General features: G+C 48.5%; 1 protein-coding gene across 1 annotated transcript in view; it reads right to left on the reverse strand.

The window, feature by feature from the left end:
- The window catches only part of LOC144764962 (uncharacterized), a 146,308-nt gene extending 124,851 nt beyond the window's left edge, over positions 1-21,457 (reverse strand). Inside the window, exon 1 of the mRNA XM_078650306.1 lies at positions 20,227-21,457. Coding sequence (XP_078506432.1) covers positions 20,227-21,457 — 1,231 coding nt within the window. The remainder of the gene's footprint in view (positions 1-20,226) is intronic.
- Positions 21,458-21,762: the final 305 nt, after the last annotated feature.

Raw genomic sequence — 21,762 nt, forward strand, 5'->3', positions numbered from 1 at the left:
AGACTAGGTGAAAAGGAAGCATGACCACTGCTTTCCTGCCGGGAAAGTCTGTCACACTAAATGTGTCACATTTCAAACCGGTACCACGACTTATCAGTAGTCCCAAGAAAACAACTGAAGAGCCTGGACCTTCACAAGACCACAGTCTCATGAGTGAATGGACTCTTGTTGGCACGCCTCAGCCTCGATCAGGGAGGCAAGTGAATCACCCTTGATGCCTCATAGAGGAGCTATACGCTCATGTTAAAACTCTGTTAATATGTTTAAACAGGGGGGTGGTGTCTAGAGTTGCGCACTAGGACCCAGTTGGAGGACTAGGGGGGGCAAGATGGGATGATATCTTACAGGAAGAAGAGGGAATAAGAAGGGGGAGCCTTAGTGTGTATGGAATAGGGAATAAAGAAAGTGTCTTCCCAACCGCTTTGAGGGGCATATTCTCAAGGAGCTATCGCAGAGTTATCGGCACTTTATCGCAGCCAAAGTCCTGATAAATGTATCTCCCCATTCACAAGCTGGTGCTAACAGCCCATATCACCAGTTTACCTGAGATAGCAGCCGCAAAAAACATTGCCACAGATGACCCACGCAACTATCACTAATGAGATGCAGAGTAGGCGTTCCCGGGCAACACCACTCCGCAACATTCTCGATGACCAGCCAGATCGGCGATGAGAACCCAAAGCAGGCGATAAGGCACGTTAGCTGCATGAAATTAAAACCTGCTCTGACCTGGCGTAAATTCGGACCACAGCCTGCACCAGAAAATGGAACCAAGGCCAGAGCCACACATGAAGAACAACAGATGCCATGTAGCCACTGGTCATGCAGGCCAGACACCCAAGAGGGCAAAAACACCCACCGCCACCACCCCCAGGACCACACCCACCCCTCTCTGGACCCCCACCACCCCCCCGGACCAACACTGAGGCAGCGCAGACAAAGACAGCGACCCTCAGACAACGCACCAACTTCACAGACCCAACACCAGAGAATGCCATTGCCGACTACAGGCTCAAAAGGACAACCATCCTCCGCATCCGGACCACCATTGCCCACAGGCTGATGGTATCAACACAGCGGAAAACCAAGATCCCACATCAGACAAAGCTGCTATACATGCTGCACGTGTGGGCCACTAGTACCCTCCATCCAACATCTGCCAGAGTCGGAGGAGTTTCACAGCCAGCCCAATACAAGTTCCACACAATGGTCGTGGGTGACATCATCAGCCTGGTACCCCACTATCTACACCTCCCCCACACTGCGCAGAAACAGTTGAAGACCAAGCAAGCCGTCTACGCCATAGCTGGCTTCCCGCACATGTGAGGGGGCAATTGACTGCATACATGTCCTACTTGTGCCCCTTGGCAACACTGCACACAATAACCCCAACAGAAAGCACATGTATTTCTTCAATGTGCAAGCAATAGTGGACCACCCGGGAATCTCCACCAACGTCGACGCCAACCACCTAGGCAGTGTACATGATTCCCACATCTTCCGACATTCCATCATCAACCAGCGCTACCAGGATGGCACCTACGGAACAGCACTGCTTGTTGGCAAGTACCAAATGTACACACCACACACCTCAACTCCACAATCATGCAACGTACAACACTGGGAATGCACATGTTACCAACTCACATACAACATGCCAAACAACATGCCCACCCACCAGACATGACAGCACAACTCACTGTGGGAACCCTGGGCCAGCCATGCACATAAGCTATCAACGGCATGGCACCTCAGCCACACAATAGCAGATTGTGGGGAGAGGTGGGGACCAGGCATGTGCGAAGGAGGCAAGTGACTGATGAATGAGAATGTACACAATGCCAAGTGTGGCATGGATGTGATGGCCAGGCTGCAGTATGCAGACCACACACATATCCATGTCGACATACACTGCTGGTTTTTGAAGTGTAGTGGACAGTGGATGCAACCATGTCACCCCAGCCAGTGGGGAAGAGCGCGGAAATGTAGCTTGTTACGTCCCCCCCATAGGTGTGAGTGGAGTGGGCTGGCCCGGTGTACGCCAGGCCAGCATAGGGGTGTGAATAAAAGGCACATAACTCTGGATGTGGTTCTCTTCCGGAATGCCCAACGTGTCTGCCAGGGTGGCGCCTCTCACCGCGCCACAAGGCCGACGCCGTGAGCGGTGTTGCCTGCGATCCTGTGCACCTGCTGCACCCCTGGTCCCTGAACGAGTCTTGCCCGCCCCTGCGCACCCAGGCCTCAATGCCCACCTGCCGACACCGGTGTGTGTCAAAGAGGGCCCACCACGAGCCAGAGCAAACTCCAAGCCCGAGGGCGGTGACCCTGGCAGCCTCCTCAGACCATCACGGCCTCCGCGACACAGGCCCACAGTACTCCTTTCTCGTGGATGTACTCTACCGGCATACACAGCGGACTAGTAGGTCACACATTTGGAACTGAGTCTTAATTACTCTATGGCAGAGAAGGATGTTTATGGCTGAGTTGAAGGCACTATACTCCCTTTGATGTGGTGCCACCAAGTTGTGTACAGCATTCCAACAACACTTGTCTGTGGGCCCACGCAGACTACTTCCCTCGGCCACACAGCGCTCGGGTAGGACTCACATGTTGAACGGAGCCTTGATTTTGAAATGGAAGAGTACATATCATTGCACGCAAGCAAAGGTGTAAGAGGATGACGCATTTCAGTCCAGAGGAAAAATGGATCGTCGTTACGGAGGTGATCGAACACTACCGACAACAGCCCTGAAGTCACTAACTCTGTGCATTGCAAGCCAACGACACGTGGCTGTGGGCCACTGCTGACCGCTGCCTCCAGCCTACACTGCGGTCAAGTAGGTCACACATTTGGGAGTGAGTCTTTTGATTTAGCAATGGCCGAGTTCATATCATTGTACCGGCATCATCGCAGACTGCATCCCCTCTCAGCCCCATTCATGGACACTCTCTGGTAGAACTTCAGTGGCATCTGAGTCTATGGACTGAGGGCTGTCTTCATCCTCATGTAGCTGAAATGGTGGTGAAAACGAGGCTGTAGCATTCCACTCCTCCATTTGCTGCTTCTGGACGGCTTATGCTCTCTGCATCATGCCCTGGAGGACACCCTCCACTGTCCCCCACAGCACTCTGCCACATTCCCCTTGGACATCGTTGAGGACCCGCTCAGTCAGCGTGGCCAAGCCTCAGTGCACAGCAAGGCACAATCCCATGGCGGGGTGCCTGTGCCGGCCGCTGTGCATCCAGGGTCACTAACTCTGTGCAGCTAAAGTCTGGGGCCCTGTCTTCTGAGATATTGGATGGCCTCTGAGCCTTGGGTCATCAACACCATGTGTCTGTGGCCCTGCGCTGTCCGCTGCCGCCGGCCTCAACTGGGGTCCACCAGAGCTCACACATCAAATCGAGTCCTGACCGGCCTGGAAGTCTCATCACAGCTAGGGGGACACACCACCACCGCCAGGACCACCTCCAACCGCCAACTGCCAGTATCAAAATGGTCGCACTGGCAGACTAAAGGTGTTGCTCACACCTGTTGTGGATGCCATCTTCTGCCTGATCCCCTGCTCAGCACTCCAGGTGCCACTGACTCAGTGCACCACAAGTCATCGTCTATTTCTGTTTTGGTTATGTGCTACGGGGAGTTCATGCAGCAATGTCACCTCAAGCAGCGTGGGAGACCTGGGACGATGATGAGGAAGATGATGCACGTGTGACACACCCCACTGCAGCTGCATCAGGAATATCCCGAAGGGACCCACTCCTAGACATTTACTTCACATGAGGGCGCTCAAATGTAGTTCCCCAACCTCAGTGCACTGCAATTCATGGACACTTCTGTTTGCTCATTGGGTGACCTCTGTACTTGCTCCGCCTACCACCATAATGCTCCGCTGTTGTCTCTGTAATGCTGGTGTATTCTGTTTCCGTCTTATTTAGTGTTCACTGTTGTATTTGTTGCCAGCACCAACAACTCCCTGGCGGCTGGCTTACACTCACCCCACACACATCCAGCACAGGCGTCACTGTACATGTGACCCTGCAAATAAAGGGGCCGGGCGCACGTGCCCGTAGCCAGTTCCACAGACTATCTGCGTATGTCCGTGTGGTCATGGTGTGTGCATGAGGGCCATGGGCCCTACGACATAACATTGTGCTGTCATTGGGTTAGAGCTTGGACATGTAGGCTTGTCGACAGCCACCCAATACGTAAGAGGAGTTGACTGGGCCGTCATACGGTGGTCCAGCGTGGGTGTGTGAATGGTTATTCCGGGGCTCTGGGCGTGGTTCAATACAGGAAATGTGCAAATGTATGTGTCTCTGTCACAGTGTGGGTCTCCTTTGTGGGGTGTAGGTGGTTCCTGATGGGATTTCGACACCCCATATGTAATGTAGTTCGGCTTCAATGAGCTCTGACCACACCCGCACCTGTTCATTATGAAACCTGGCATTTGAATGCGATGTGTGCCTCGTTGGCATGTTGGGAGCCAGCCGTGGTGGCAGGTGCTTCCTGCTGTGTGGTCTGTGCAGGGGTTGGGGTCTCCTCTATGTAGCTTGGCTGCCCTGCTCCTGAGGAGTGTTGCCTGGGCTGACCATGAGCTGTTGTGGTGCATCGGTGTCGAAGGTGTAGTGGTCGTCTCCAGCATCACTGATGAGTTGTCTGCTCTGCTCTGCTGGAGGTGTTGTTTGTCCCTCTGCAATGTGAAAGGGAGATGCATGTTGACATTGTGTTGACATGTATGTTGGCGCATCATTCTTGTTGACATGCAGACTGTATGACAATGTACATTGTGACTGTTTGGGCGGTGCTGGCAATTTCCTGCTCTGTTCGATGTGATTGGCCTGTTTCTGCACATGAGCGGACCCAGTTGTGTCTCCTGTTCTGCTGTGTCGGTGTTGCACTTTGCAACACATTGTCGTGAGATGTGCTGTGATTGCTATGTGTGTGTGCTGCAGTATGCCACAGGGATCAGGGACATGATGCAAGATAATTGTGGGTGTGCAGTGTGCTACATATCGTTGGGCATGTGTGTCATTTTGCCCCTCTCCCCCTGCCCTTCCAGCCCCTGGTCGTTACTCACCCTGTTGATGTTGTGTCATTTCCTAACGAGCTGTGTCCGTACTTTCACCTCCTTGCAACGTCTCCACACTGTTGACTGTGGCCTCCATTCCCTCCAGCTGCTCCTGTGGCGCAGGTCTCCCACTTCCTGTCGGCGTTGCTGCCTTCCTGTTGGCAGCGGGTTTGTGCTTGGTGTGGCTTTTCACGTCATGCCAGCGTCTCTTGACCTCCTCGACACTCAGACTGCATTCACGTTAGTCTCATTGTGGGTTAGTTGATGGTAGTGTACTGTCACCTCCGTGACACTGATGTGGTTTTGCTGCGGACTACACCCCGTCTTCCTCTTCCTCTCCTCCTTGGCTTCCCCTACCCCGGGGTTCCTTGCTGGTGGTCTGTGGGGCTTGTGGGGTTGGTGTTGGCCTCTGCACTAGATCCGGGTGCACTTCTACCATTCCTCAAACCATTACAGATGCCAACTTCAAGTACTATGGCGTGTATAGATGTACCTGCCAACAACAACAGAATCAGTGTAGACAAATACAAAGCCATGCGAGCACTGTGACAAGAGGATATAGCCTGACATCTTTTGGCTGCTATCCGCCAGGCCTCCACCAGCCTGGTCAGTCCCATTAGACGAAAGTAAATCATGTGGAAACAGAAACCTGGAAACACAATACCCTGAAAACAGAAACAAAACTAAGCTACACATTACTCCATACATGGCATCAGAACAAGGCCCATGAAACACAACCGCTCATCCGCAGTTCTGAGTCTTTTCATTGGAGTAAGTATGCAGATAATAAACTGTAAATGCTACCTGTATCTTTTTTATTTCAATTTTTTTTACTGATTTTTAAAATATGCATTCGGTTACGTCACTGTTGTAGAATGAGACTGGCATAATCTCATAATTCGTTATTGACGTACTGCCCCAAATCACTCCCATTTCAATGGACATCAATATTATTAAATATAACCGAACCGGTAGTAACTAATAACCAAACAACATCCGCGAGTGTGAGAATATGCATGTAGTTAGGAGCGTCCAAGAGACAATCTGTTCACTGCTTTAGGAGTGTGGGAAATCCCATAATTTACTTTTGCTTAATTATGTGAATTGGGGGGAGGGGGGGGCTACGCGAAATTACGCATAACTAAACTTATTTAGGTCTATATTTTGGGACAAAATGTGCCTTCCCATCAATTTTTGATGCAAGGATGAGGTTTACTCTAAAAATTGGCGCGTAAAACACAACTGCTACAAACAGTAATCTCTCTGTTCTGCCTGTTGACGCGGGTCTCGCTGCCCCGCAGCATAATTTTGAAATGAATGGAGGCAAAATTACGCAACATGGTGCAGTGGCTTAATTTAGGGGCATAACGTTAAATCCCCCAAATTACCCCGCGTAATTTACATTTTGCCAGGGCCTACTGCTACTGTATGTTCACAGCGATGCCACATAGGGGCATATTACCAACAACCAGCGATAATTATCGCTGTGTTGGCTTAGCGGCAATATTATTATCGCCTAGCTCCGCCGATTTTTATCGCAGATAAACCTTGCTATTATCAAGGTTTATCTCAAAAGCGATAAAAATCGTCCGTAATGCATGAATATCGCTGAAAAGTCAGCGATATTCATGCATTACCGAGCTAATGCTCTTAGCCATGTTATCCACCTCCCATTGGATAACATGGCTAAGAACTACTCTGGGCAGGCGTTAGCTTTTGGAGATATTCGGGCTTAGCGCGAATATTTCCAAAAGTACGCCTTTGTAGGTAATAGGAGATAGCGATGTTAGCGACTGTTTACAGTCCCTAACATCTTGGCACGCCCACTTTGCATATCATTAGTGATAAATATTGCTGACATGCAAAGTGGGCCCCAAGATGATCGCTATCGCTATCTCCTACTAGCTGTCGTAACTGGTGTTAGTGACAGCTAGGTAATAGGGCGATAAAATTATCGCCGCTTTAGCGGGAAAAATACCCGCTAAAGCGGCGATAAGGCCCTTGGTAATATGCCCCTCAGTCTCTACGGCAGGATTCACATTATCTGTAAGCTCTATAAAATTGTGCAAATGCTACCTCTATCTTAATATGATTTCCCTGCCTAGCACACCGCGGGAGCCAAAACCATTCATGTGAGTGGATTCCAGCTACAAATCCCTCTGAGGAAGCATTTAAGCAAATCATGCAACATGAAAACAGCACCAAATGCCTCAGGGCTCGGAGGACTACAGACTGCTTCCAGAATACATGCTTTCTCTGCAGGGGATCTTGTCAATCGGGTACACATAAGATCCCTGAAGGCGGCACAAACTGCAACAGAGGACAAACCTCCAGCCACCGAGGCTGAAAGACCGGCTCTGGGGAAATACAGTCGAGACAGAATGGCTTAATGCCAGTGGGATGCACCTGTCAAGCACTTCTGCTTGGCCAGAAACTGAAATGTGTCCTGGGCTGGGGCAATTCTGACCATATTTTTTCTACATGATGTAAATATATTTTTGGAGAAAATAATGTAAGCGGATTTGTCAAGTTTTATGTCAAACAGTCAGAGGTATAATGCAGTTGTGAAGGTTAACCAATGTTATTTAAATAAATGGGACCCATGCTGATTATTTGCGTTGTGTATTTTTTTTTGGGGGGGAGGGGGGGAGGTGGGGTGATTCATGGTTTTTCAGTCCACAGCCTATTGTTTTAGACAACCTCCCTGCCTCAGAATGACTAATAGCAGCACAGCGGAACCCCGTCAATCGATGGAAAATCCAGCGATGGATAGGCGAGACACTTATAAAAGGCAGTAAAAAGCTAAGGAGCAAACCATGTCCTCAAAGCTGAAAGAAAACAATGCAAAACATCATTTCTAAATTAATGCGAGCCTTAAATGCCTCCTTTTTCCAGAGCACAGCAAGCAAGGAGCAACCAAACAAGATGGAGTAATCCATGCAAGAGGAGGGGACAGAGATCATCTTGCCCATTGAGAAGCCATTGTATGAAATGGCACATCTGATGACAGACACAGGGGTTCTGTGTAACAGGCTGTTTCAATGTGGCAGGTAGACACTAACAAACTATTCTGCAGCTGGCTATATTTCTATACAAAGCCACAGTAAATCACATACGAATACATAAAACACCCTGTACCTTGCAAATACCCTAATTTTTACTTCCCATTTGGGTTGACGGGTCCAAGTTCGGTCCTTCTTTATCCTGGACCTACCTTTTCTGTTTCACTTCCAGCTGCTGCCATTATGACTTTGCATCTCCTGGGTCATTTTGGCCTCCTTCACTTCCTGGACCTGCTGGTCATGCTTTAGCATCTTGGTCCTACAAGTCTACCAACCACCAGCAGTTCAGATCTAACAAGCACTCAGCCCTGATTTCACAGATTGGCAACAGTACCAACAACTTGAAATAAGCCTTCCCCATAGTGAAGGAATTCACCAGCCCGACCACCAGCTCCACGACAATCGTCTCCTAACAGGAAATCTGCAACCAGCTGGCTCACTACTTCAGCAACAAGATCAGTGTAATACACAACAACATTGCATCTCAAACCAACCACTCCACTCTCACAGCCCTCCAACACAACGAGGATACCACACCAAAAACCATCCTGACCCAGCCGCGGTCGGTAGGGGAGTACCTGCAGGGGCGGTGACGTGGGGAGGGGGTGGGGCAGGGTGGGGGTTAGTAATGTATGGATAATGGAGGTTTGCAGGTAAGCAAACATTTAAATAAATCAAACGAATTTCGGTGCGCGCACTGCATCGCATTTGGGGATGCAGTGCGCGCAACGAAATTCGTTTGATTTATTTAAATGTTTACTTACCTGCAAACCTCCATTATCCATACATTACTAACCCCCACCCTCCCCCTCCCCACGTCATTGCCCCGGCAGGTACTCCCCTACCGACCGCGGCTGTCCTGACCTGCTGCTCAACCATTACCCCAGGAAAACGTTGCTGCCATGCACACTATCCACTTCTGGGCACCCTCGGACCCTTGTCTGACCTTTGAGTTAACCAAAAGACCAAATCTGATCTGCACCACCCTTATACTGACTCTCAATGACTCTCTAACCACCACTACCTTCCCGGACACCTGGAAACACGCCACCATCCTGCCACGACTAAAACATATTCAGCAGATCACGAGGCTCAGTCGAACTATAGACCCTGCTACCCTACCTAGCGAAAATCCTCGAAAAACTCATCAGCAAGTCATTTGTTGACTTGCTGAGTATCTCAATGACTACTGCTTCTTGGACCCATCCCAATCCAGATTCAGACCTACATACAAGACCAACACTGCCATCGTCACCACCACTGACGACATCCATCTCATCATGGACAAAGGCGACACCGTGATTCTCATCCTTCTAGACCTTTCATCGGCATTCAACACCATCTCCCCCAATTCCTGTCTGTCGCCTCCATGACACAGAAATACGTGGAACTACACTTCAGTGAATCAGCTCTTTCTTCACAGGCGGCATGCAGGCCGTCTGCCTGCCTCATTAAACTTTCTCAGCCTCCAACCTGATCTGCGGAGTCCCCACAAGGCTCATCCCTTAACCTCTGCTCTTCAATGTCTCATATCTTTCACGGTCACCAGCACAATTGCCATCTCACTTAATGGGATCTGCAGTGCTTCTGTAGAGAATGCTTTGGAAGCAAGCAGAGTTTTTCCCGCTCCTGAAGAAACACTCAGCGGACCCTTTCATGGAGGGCAATGACCACCCCATTTCTCTTTTACCCACTTCCACTTAAGATTCTGGGGGAGCTCAACACCCAACTCCGTTCTGGTTAAAAACCACATACTTGACCCCGTTCAATAATTATTTTACTCACTGAGCAGCACCAAACCAACTTTCACTTCTATTCATAACAATCATAAGCAGTTGGTGGACCATGGTTGGTGTGTCCTGCTGGTTCTCTTTGACTTCTCTATGCCCTTCGACATGATAGCCTAGGACATTTTCTTGAATGACTTTCAGAAGCGAGCATCTGCAATTAGAATCTCCTCTGGAATTTCCATTAGATCTCTGATCCATCACTTGCTGTCCATCGTTCACCCTTTTAATTAGACTATAATAATCCTTGCCCCCCTGGTGTGCCCCAGGGCCCATCCCTTAGGTTTGAATTTGAAATTTCGACATCCTGCCCTTGTTTCATCTGGCCCGGTCATTCGGCTATTCACTAATGTCCTACGCTGACGACGTACAGATTCTGAACCCCTTAGATGATACCAAGTATGTTTTCACCTATGCATCACCACTATTATTTCCTAGATGGGTGAAAACTCCTGACAGATTTTTTGATTTTTTTTAAAGTGTGTCTTTATTGATTTTTGATTGTTTAGCACTTTACGTATTCCATCTTATAGCCAATATATCTGTAACATCCATCAATATACACTTCAAACATTGCAAAAACTTTACCAGTTGCAACCGTAGTACAATGTAAACTAGTTGGCAAACACTATATGCTATAATCCATCTTGTCTGCATAAGTCTTCAGTTCCAGTTTAAGTCCCTCTTACGTGTGGCAACTTTTTAAAGTTAACTAATGATAAACCTGAAATCCTACCAGTGGGACTGAGTGCCTCTTCGTGGGCGAAAGGCTGGTGGCCATCAGAGCTGTACCCCAACCTGATCCCCGCAGCATCAGTGGGGTATCTGGGTGTTCATCTGAATTGAGCTCTTTCTCTGTCCATCCATAGCAGCAAAATCTCCTCAGCTTGCATCTTACACACTCTTAAGGAAAGGCATTACTTGCCTCCCACTATGTACCCACCAGCCAATGGTTCATGTGGTAATGCGCATGGCTTCCAAAAGTGTGCCAGTGCACCGGGAGAAAAAAAGCACCAAATCTTAATGAACATGTCACATTTTTTCTATCTCCCTTTGATGCAAGACAGCACAGCATCCTTAATGTAGCATTGTGTTGCGTCCAAGAGTTTTAAATCTGGGCCTCAGTCTCACTCAATATCTGTCACTGACTCACTCACGTGTACTCACTTGCACTCTCACACATAAACATGCTCTCTCTCATTTAAAAACACTCTCACCCGCAAGCACCCATTTTTACTTACCACCGCTGCCATTGAAGGTCACGTTCCAGCTAAGTGTGCTCCATTTTTTATTACTCTAAAAGTAAATAATAGAATTGAATTCACTATTAGTGTAATGTAAAAAGAGCAGAAAATAACGAATGTGGAGCTGCCATTGTGTTTTTGGCACCGATTTTACCAGCTCTGGGGCCTGGGGTCGTAAAGCAGTGTCATGGGTTGCACGAGGCAAGCCAGGGGTCACAGCTGCAACCCCTAAAGGATGCCCATATACATCATCTGTCATTTTAAGCTTCAAAAGGTGAGCTGGAAATCCACTTTTTCCAATTGTTTCCAGCTTGCTTTCCCTGCCACCATGTGATATGAGCTTCTCACCAAGTCACCAGGTGTAGGGGGCCATGTGACACATCGTGGCACCGTGTGAGTTGGCAGGTCTGCATGAATATGATCAAAAGTTTTAGAGAAAGTGAAAGAAAAGAACATGAAACATAGCAAATAAAGAGAGCTAAGGAAATAAAAAGACCCAGGGAGAAAATGTAGACTAATGGCCAGAGCTGCTGACTTTGGAACTGGGGAACAAGGTTTGAGTCCGACTCAATCAGGGCAAATCACTTAATTTTCACGTATCTGAAAAAAACAAAATGAATCTAAACTTGTGTAAGGTAATCTAGTGCTCATGTAAAGGGCTCCAATACCTCAGTCAAGTTCATGCTATGTAAAAAAAAAACACAAAAAAAAAACATGGAGAGGCAGTTAGGGGTTAGCTGAATAAGGAGAGAGACTGCTATGACTGCAACAGAATGAGCACATGCAGGAAGGGACAGGGTAAAAGAAATAGCGGCAGAAAGAATTAGGAGACAGGGAGAGAGGAAAACAGGCAGAAGTTCTGTATGGAAATTTGGACACAGACGGACAGAGTTGCAAAAAAAGAGGTAGAGAGAAGCCTATATCTACAAAAAAAAACACGGTCAAAGAAGACACAGGCATGTATATTAGAGACAACAGTCTACAGAAATTGTTCAAACCCTTGGAGGTGGACAGGTATGCAACAAAAACAATCAATGCAATAGGTCTCGCATTTGTGAGAATTTAAGCTATTGGCATTGTAAAAGACAATGCCTTTTATTGATTTGTTTTGATAATTAACACATAAATAAAAGGCATTGTCATTTACAATGCCAATAGCTCAAACTCTTGTAAATGCTAGACCTGTTTTGTTTCAATGAAGCGGCCGCCATTGTCCAGGGCTCAGCTGCGGCCCGTGGAGGGAGTTACGGTGGGGCAGGGAGGCGGGGAGGGAGAGGGGCAGGGTGGAGGGTTCTAAAAACCAGCATATGGATAATTGCAGGTAAGTACACAATTTAATTAATAAAACGAAATTCGTAGCGCGCACAGCATCGCATTTTGCCATACTGTGCGCGCTACGAATTTCGTTTTATTAATTAAATTGTGCACTTACCTGCAATTATCCATATGCCGGTTTTTAGAACCCTCCACCCTGCCCCTCCCCCTCCCCGCCTCCCTGCCCCACCGTAACTCCCTCCACGGGCCGCCAGGGCTGCTTGAAAAGTGAAAGCGCGCATGGCGCGCTGAATGTTGCAGGAAAGCATGTCGTGCCTGCAGTAGGAGAAACTCACTAAAGAAAATAGTGCTCACAGACTAAATAAGACTTACCGTGTAACAAATGAAGTAAAAGGGCCAGTCCTCATGGGAGGTTAGAAATGAAGACAAGGCGGTTCTAAGGAGGGGCTAACAAGTCTATTAACTAATCAGCATTTACAAAGGACAATGACACAAGCCAATAAAAAATATGGGTGGAGAGTGGGCGGGACTTCAAGTCCATACTCGACTACAGCATGGCTCGCAAAGCAGCACATGCGCTGCCCAGGCGCGACCTAAAAAGGAAAGTAAAAACTGACAGGAACCTTCTTAGCTCAGCACAGCTGATTTCCGCATGCACACATCATCCATGTACTTTGGACTTTATGTGCAGGATTCTTGAGCTGCAACATACATGGAGTCTGAATGGCTTTGTCTGATCAGTAGGATACTTCATATCATTCACACATATTATATACAGTTATTGTCGTTCCACCATTTGGAGCCTTCTGTAGTACATGCCCACCACATCTGCATGCCGGTCACATCTTCCTTTCTTTGTACTCTGCTGCTGAACAATTTGCACTGATTTACATTAATTTTAGGCTGGTAATAGGAACTAGTTCAGTAGTGCCCTGAGTACATCAAAGAGCAGTTTATTAAGCTGGCTCTTCCCTTTCTGTCCCTTGACTGTCTACTCCCTTTTCGAACTCTGTTTTACAGGGTGTTAACCTCGGAGGCTGAGCAGACGGGAGAAGGTGTAGGAGGACAACGAAGGTAGGTGGCGATGATCTATGGCATTGGTTCTTAACATTTTGACCTCTCACTAAGTCCTTACTGGAAACCAGAGCCCCCAGCCTAAGCTTGATTTGAATCACAAAAAACAAAGAAATGAGCATTTATCAAACAAATGAAGGACATGAATCATTTAATTCACACACAAATGTAAAAAGAATCAATTTTTTTTTTTTTAAATTCAAAGTGTTTTTATTGAAAATATAATTTGCATATACAAAATAATGCAGTTGATCCGTTTGCTTGGCTTGGTGACCGTGGATACTAAGGAAAGAAAAGAGAAGAAGAAAAGAAGTGGGGGGGGGGGGTTATTGTTCCAGGTGGGCATCTAGGGCCGACCACATCCCCCTTCTTGCTGTGTGGTTGACTGGTTGGTAGTTTGCTGTTATGTTGTCTGCCGCTCTCAGGAAGGTTACCCAGTTAAACCAACGTTTGAAAGTGGCTTTCCCCGTGTCCTAAAGTTTTTTAATAGGATAGTTGGGGCTTTTCTACATTCAACTGAGGTCACTCAAACTCCATACAATATTCAGTTTGATGTATTTGCACTGCTCCTGCAAATCCATCTGAGGACACAAATTTAGGGGCCCATTAGGATGGTGGGCGGATTGCCCCTGCCAGGCTGGCGGTACCCACCGCCAGCCTGGTGGGGGCAATCCGCCCGCCATCCGCACCTGAATTCCCCCCGCCATATTAGGATGGCGGGGGGGACCGCGACGGACGGAAAGACCGTCCGACGCTTTTCCGCCCCGGTCGCCTTGCGACCGGGGCGGAAAAGGTTTAATATGGTGGCGGTTTCTAATAGACACTGCCAGCCATATTATGATGGGCTTGTTTAGATGCCGCCACGGAAAGGTATGCAGTCTTCACTCTGGAGGGCCCCCGGGGGGGGGTGCATTTGGATAATTAAAGCGGCAGGCACTGCGCAGTGCCTGCCACTTTGTCTATGCAAATGCATTAATGCATTTTTAGCATTGTGGCGGGCGGTGCAGAGAGCACCGCCCGCCACAATGCTAAAAATGCAGGATGTGCCCGCCACTGTGGCGGGCACATCCTAATAACCCCCACGGGACCCCCGCCCTTATGGCGGGCGGTCCCAAACCCCGGTAGGCTGACGGGCGGACAAAGTCCGCCGGTCATCCTAATAGGCGCCTTAATTTTTACCCGCCAATTTCAAATTCCTTCACATTTACACAAGATGCCCCCGGACCATAGGCAGGGCTGGACTGAGAACCGAAACAGCCCCTGGCAAACTGCTCGCCCGGCTCCCGGGGGGGGCGGCCGAGTTGTTTGCCAGTGCTGGTTTCGGACGATTTTATTACAGGGGTCGATATTGCGGCCCCTGGTAACAAAAACGCCCCCCAGGGGCCCAGAACCGCCCGCACCCTGGCCGCGCACTGTAGAAACGTCCGGTGCCCGCTACAGCCAGTCCTGCCCTGACCATAGGTTAAGAACCACTGATCTATGGAGAGAAAGACAAAAGCAATAAATTTGCAGAATGGACACGAGACGGAAAGTGCAGCAAGAGGAGGAGAGAGGGGAGAAGTGCGAGGAGGTGATGAGCTGGTAAGGCAAAGGATGAACTGCACAAATAACAGCAGGTGAAGGTTAACCTTGGAGTTACACCATACATTGTGTGCGGGTGTGTTAAGTGGACAATACACATAGCTGTTGGAACGGCCAGCCTTGTACTCAGGGCTGGATTTAAGATAGGGCGTCTAGTGCCACTGCTGAGATTGAGGGGGGGGGGCTGTTTTTTTAATTATCTCATGGGTTTAAAAGCATCTGCTCCCAGCTCTAGAGAACCTGACAATACTTTGAAGATCTGAAAAAGGGGGGACTGGTGAACAATGCAGCAGAAACTAGCGATAAATGTCCTGCCATGTATGAAATATGCAAATGTGATCTGACGTTGGCTGAGACAACTACTGCTGTCATGTGTCCTTTTGTTTTTTTTCTTTTTCAACAAAAAAGATGTTTTAAAAAAAAGCACCTCCTGTACAGCTCCTTGTGTGTTCAGTAATTTTCAGGCAACAATGAAAATGTCACAATAACTCTGGTGATTAATGTACCAGCTGGAGAGAGGTGGAGTTTCGTCTAGTGGCCGTTTTGACTCATCTAAGGTAGCGCAGAGGGTTAATAAGCCTGCTGAAAAGCACATGTACCAGGCAGATCACAGAATTGTATTTTTGTAGATAGCTCAATGGGTTACTGCTTTTGTGATAGAAATTATCTTGTTACTTGCAGTTCATAAATCACAACCTAGTATAGCACAGTGACCTATCAACTGCCATCAAAGACCTGCATGCAAACTGCAAAGTATAGGTCTGAATTTGATGTTTTTAACAGTCTTTCATTATCGTAATGTTGTAAAAAAGGGATTGTTTGGGTATAAATAAACTCTTATTAGTAAAGTCAACCACTGTTACGTTTTAAATCCTGAGTTTGTGCTTCCTCAAACAAAACACTCAACATATACTGACTATTAGTATGGATATGTTAATTCCTACACCTTGGAATTCTCAGTGTTGTATGTAATATTTCTTATAGACTGATTTACACACGTATGATTCAGTGTTTGTCAAGTAAAGTGCTCTGACACACTACGCTGGTTTGAGTAGCGCTATAAACAAATGAAATGCACATGAGAGAGGGGCTATGGAGAGATCAGGGGCACCGCTGAAGGATGGTAGTGAGGGAATCAGTGGAGAAACGGGTGGTTGTCTGCACCGACAAAGATTGCCGGGCTAGGCACCACCAGGGCTAAAGCTGGCCCAGCTGCTCCTACTAAAAGTTTGGCTACCTTAATTTAAAAAAATCAATCTATGAAGTAAGCCAGAAAAGGGATATTGCATTGTGTGCGTAGTATGCCAGGAATTAGATAATATTGGAGAGTTTTATTTGTAAAAAAACACTTCCTTTTGTACTATGGAACCTTTCCCATGGTGTGCGTAGAACTATTTTATTACTAAGGCTAAATCTTCTCCCATTACAAATTATTACGGGATCATGGCAAGGATTAGCAAAGGAGGAGAGGCTCTGTTACCTCAGTGGGAAGTTGGTTCAAGATTGAGATCACGTGCGTTTTGTATGTCCTTGTCTTTACTCATTGCTGCGCCAATTGTAAGACCCATGTTTTTAAAGTACAATATAACTACAGTAACTACAGTAGCAGAGGACAGTAATTAAAAATGTGCAAACATTCGTGACAAGAATTTTCAATTCTATTAAGGACACGGAGGCGAGGATTATGCTTTCTCGATTTCTTTACTACAAACAGCAGCCAATAGGAACACAGTAAAGAAACGAAAAACTACAACTCCCATGAACACTTAGACAACCATAGAGAGCATAACCCTATATAAGGAACCATAGAGGGCAAGACTTCCTCTTTCTTCGGTCAGTAAATAAATAAGTCAATGGAAAAAAAGTCAATTCACGTGGAACCGCAGAACAGCCTGGAGAAAACATCCGTAGGCAGCAGGAGAAGGAGCATCCAACGACAATCCAGAGGAAAACAAGGAACAGGATACTGGAAAAGCAGAATTCCACAGGTCCAGAAGCCGAAAGACCGGGACCGATGCAGGAGAACACCACTGAAGCTCACTTCTGGTCAGAACCTAAAAGAAAACCAGAGCCGTAATACACTTTCCCAGTACCAGAAGGCAAAATACAAAAAGGGTAGGGAAATAGTGCAAGAAACATGTCATGAAGTCATAACGATGAGAAAATACATGATACATGCAGTAAATCACATTTGGGTAGGATAATCCTCGCCTCCGTGTCCTTAATAGAATTGACAATTCTTGTCACAAATGTTTGCAAATTTTTAATTCTATGGCAGGACAGGAGGCTCAGATTATGCTTGTTCAAAGCTGGTTCACCACCACAGAAGCAATATCCACAACAGGTTTGAAATAGAAGGTTTTAAACACAGTATCAGAAGACCAATCTGCGGTCTTCATAATGTCCAACAAACTCACACCAACAGTAAAAGCCTTAGAGGCCATGGCACCCCGAGTGGAATGCGCTCCGAAAATAGAGACATCAATACCAGCCTCAGACATGAGCCAATGTACCCAACGGGCCAGGGTAGCAGGCGTTACAGGCCGAAAGGGTTTTTGCAAAGCAATCAACAACTGTCCAGACAAATCCTGTCGAAAAGGAGCAGTACTTACCTCATAATCCTTTACACATTGTACTACACATAATTGTGGGTTCTGAGGAAAGGCCGGATAAGAAACAGACGACATATTAGTTTTGGTGCGTCGGGAAATTGTAAAAGTGACTCCTTCCGGAGAAAATGAACGCCCTGCGAGGTCTAATGCTCGGACATCCGAAATGCGTTTACAAGACACTAAACAAAGAAGCATAGTCAACTTCGCCGAAAGTTGCTTGCGAGACAAGGAAGAGTTGGGAGGCCAAGCCTCCAAAAAACGTAAGACAATGGAGACATCCCAAAGTGCCACATACTTCGGACAAGGCGGTTTAAGTAGCCGAATACCACGAAGCAATTTAGAAACCATTGGATGCTCCCCAATAGGTTTCCCGTCAACAAAATCATGGCCGGCAGATATAGCGGAGCGAAAGGAATTGACCGTCCGGTAGGCAGAACCAGAAGAAGCTATGGAAGCAAGAAAATTAGCCACTAAAGTAACATCCGCTGAAGCGGGATCCAAGTGTCGTTCAGAACACCAACCACACCATCGCCGCCAAGCTGATGCATAACGCTTGCGCGTGTTGGGGGCCCAAGCCTCAGCGATAAATCGCGAAGCGTCCCCAGATAACCCAGGGATTTGCCAGCGTTCCCCGAAAGGCACCACGCAACCAGTCGGAGCTGACTGGACAGTACCAGAGGATGCGGGCGGAGTAGAGGGTCCAACAACAAGTTCCACCTCTGTGGAAGCAGGAACGGCGTCGAGGGACTCATCTCCAGAAGATCCGGAAACCATGCCTGAGCCCTCCAAAGAGGAGCAATGAGAACCATTTCTGACTGGAAGTGCTTTGCTCGTGCCAGGAGTCGCGGAATCATCGCGAACGGGGGAAACGCATAGCAAAGATGAGGGGGCCAAGTTTGAAGAAAAGCATCCGTGGCCAGAGCCTCCGGATCCGGACGCCAGCTGTAAAACCTGGGCAACTGGGCATTGAGGCGAGATGCAAACAGATCGATCCAAGGCCGACCCCAAAGGCGAGACAGGTTCCGAAAAACCCGGGGGTGAAGTCGCCAATTGCTGAAGTCCAGCAGATGGCGAGAGTTCCAGTCGGCCACCTGGTTCTGGCGACCCAGAAGATACTCTGCAATAAGAGTGATCTTCTTCTGAAGGCAGAAGTGCCAGAAGTCCTTCGCAATCTCGGCCAAAAGCTTCGATCTCGTACCCCCCAGTTTGTTCACATACCTCACCGCAGAAATGTTGTCCATGCGGAGCAGTATGCAACAACTGGTAGCCTGAGGAGCAAGGCTGCGGATCGCAAACGATCCCGCCAGGAGCTCCAGACAATTGATGTGAAGACTCAGTTCGGCTTGCGACCAACGGCCGCCCGTCGTCACATCCACGCACCGGGCTGCCCAGCCCCAAAGACTCGCATCCAATTCCAGCACCATATCCGGAGTGGAGCCGAACAGGGCTTTCCCGTTCCATGCCTCCATGTGTTTGAGCCACCACCTCATCTCCGACCTCGCTTCTGGTGACAGTGGAACCAGATCGGAATAGCGAAGACCCTTCTGCAAATGTCTGATCTTGAGACGTTGCAGGGCCCGATAATGCAAGGGGCCCGGAAAGATCGCTTGAATGGAGGAGGCCAACAGCCCGACAATCCGAGCGATCGATCGTAAGGACACACTCTGTGTGGACAACAGTAATTTCAACTCCCTCTTGATAGACCTGATTTTCTGGGAGGGTAAGAGCAGTTGGCAAGAGACTGAATCGACTAGGAAACCCAGGAATTCGATTGACTGAGTGGGATTTAAATGAGATTTTTGAGGATTCACTAGAAATCCTAGAGACTGCAACAGGTCGACCGTCCATGCCAAATGGGACTGCAGAAGTACAGGAAACTGAGCCATCAACAAAATGTCGTCCAGATACACTATCAGACGTACCCCGCGTGCCCTCAGCGATTCCATGACCGGTCGTAGGAGCTTCGTGAAGCACCACGGAGCGGACGAGAGACCGAACGGGAGAACCGTGTATTCGAACCACCTCCCCGACCATTGGAATTGAAGGAAACGGCGATGAGGCGGAAAGATGGGAATGGACAAGTAAGCGTCCTTCAAATCCAGACGAACCATCCAGTCGCCCTTGCGAAGGAGATCCCTGAGAAGATGGATGCCCTCCATTTTGAAGTGGCGATAAACCACACCATTGTTGAACTCCTTTAGATTGCGCACTAGGCGAGAACCTCCCCCCTTCTTCTCCACCAGGAACACATTGCTGACGAACCCCTGGGGATGCCGAGACGTCCGAACAATGGCTCCCTTGTCCAGAAGGGACTCGAGTTCCTCCGAGATGACGGCCTGATCTCGTTGGGAAAAAACAAGGGGAGAAGGGGCGAGAGTTTGAAAGGGAGGATGATAAAACTCGATGCGGTAACCTTGAACCGTCTGTAACACCCAAGCATCGCTGGAGATTGTACGCCAATTGGGGAGGAAATATTGCACTCTGCCCCCCAGAACAACTGAATCGTAAGGAATTAGGCTCACCTGAGTGTGCGAAATCTTGTCGTCCACCTTGCTGTCCGCCATAACCGCCTTTAGAGGCCTGCCCACGGCCTTTGCGGGAGGGGTAGAACTTGGATTTGGAACCGGAATAGGCGGACTGTTGACCTCCACCCTGCTGGGACTGATTGCCACGTTGTTGGCCAGAACCACGGCCGAACGAACGTCCCTGTGAACGTCCGGCCCTGCCAAAAACCGGGCGGAACGCCCTGCGTAGCTGAGATTGTGCTTTGTCCAGGCCACTAAACGTTGAAACAAATTTCGTCAGTTCCTTGAGGAACGGCTGGCCGAACAAGAGACCCTGAGCCAGGGGCCCCGATTCCGAAGAGGCTAATTCCGTCAAACGTGGGTCCATCTTAAGAAGGATGGAACGGCGACGCTCCGTAGAAAGAGCACAATTCGCATTGCCTAACTGACAAATAGCCCGTTGGGCCCAACCAATCACTTCGTCCGGGTCGATACCAGAAGCAGACCCTTGAGCCTGGTACCCCAAGTCCAGGATCTTAGTGAGCGGACCAAGGAGATCCAATAATTTATCCTGGCACAGGCGCCAGGATCGATCAATGCCCTTTTTGGGATCCTGCGTGAACTTCCGAAGGTAAGTAAGGATCGTGGGATCTACCTCTGGAGTGTCTGCGAGTTTATCCGCCAAATCCGGGCGAGGACACTCGGAACACAGGCGAGAACGCACCTCCTGGTCAAAGGAGTGCCGAATATGGTCCTGGACGTACTCTGCGACCTCAGGAGCTGGAAGCCAGGACTTTGAACTGGGATGGACGATATCGGCAGGTTCAAAGGTAAGCACCGGGGGACGCGCCGATGCGTCAACAAAATGCTCCTTCCTCGACCTCTTAGCAGGAGGAGCAGATGGACCAGAAGAGGACGAAGAGGATGAGGTATCCTCAGTATCCGGGGTAGAAGACACAGCCACCTTAGAACCCTTGGAACTGGATAAAGTTTTGGCCAATTTGACAAAGTCCGACCTGTGGGGATTCCCTGGTGACTGAGAAGAGCGCTTGGTAGAAGCAGAAGGAATCCAGCCTTGTTGATGAGCATAGTCCGTCAGATGACGCTTCAGTGGCCCAATGGCACGGACTAGCCCAGAATTCACAGAATGCTGCACCCCTTGATCAAGTGCGTCAACTAAATTGTACTCAAAGGAGTCTTCAGGCTCCTCGTCATAATAATAGGCGTCTTCTTCCTCATAACCATCCATAGCAATAGCAAGGTTGAGAAGGACAGACAGACAATAGCCCACACTGAAAATATATAAAGAGGACACCGAAGTGACCCAGTCAGGGGGAGTGACAAACCCCTCAGCAAGCCTCAACAATGGAGAGCAACACACTCCCCACGCAAGAAACGAAATACAACGTGGAGGGACAGGCTTGCAAAAAGCCACTCTAGGCAAAAGCCTCTACAAATTATCCAACCCCAACTCTCACGAAGGAAGGGTGTCAAAAGGGGAGCACTCGGCAGGCCGTGGGCACAGGCTCGAAGAAACGCCGCCGTCAGCGTGTC

Source organism: Lissotriton helveticus, chromosome 1_1 (assembly GCF_964261635.1).
Source record: "Lissotriton helveticus chromosome 1_1, aLisHel1.1, whole genome shotgun sequence".
NCBI classification, from domain to species: Eukaryota; Metazoa; Chordata; class Amphibia; order Caudata; family Salamandridae; genus Lissotriton; species Lissotriton helveticus.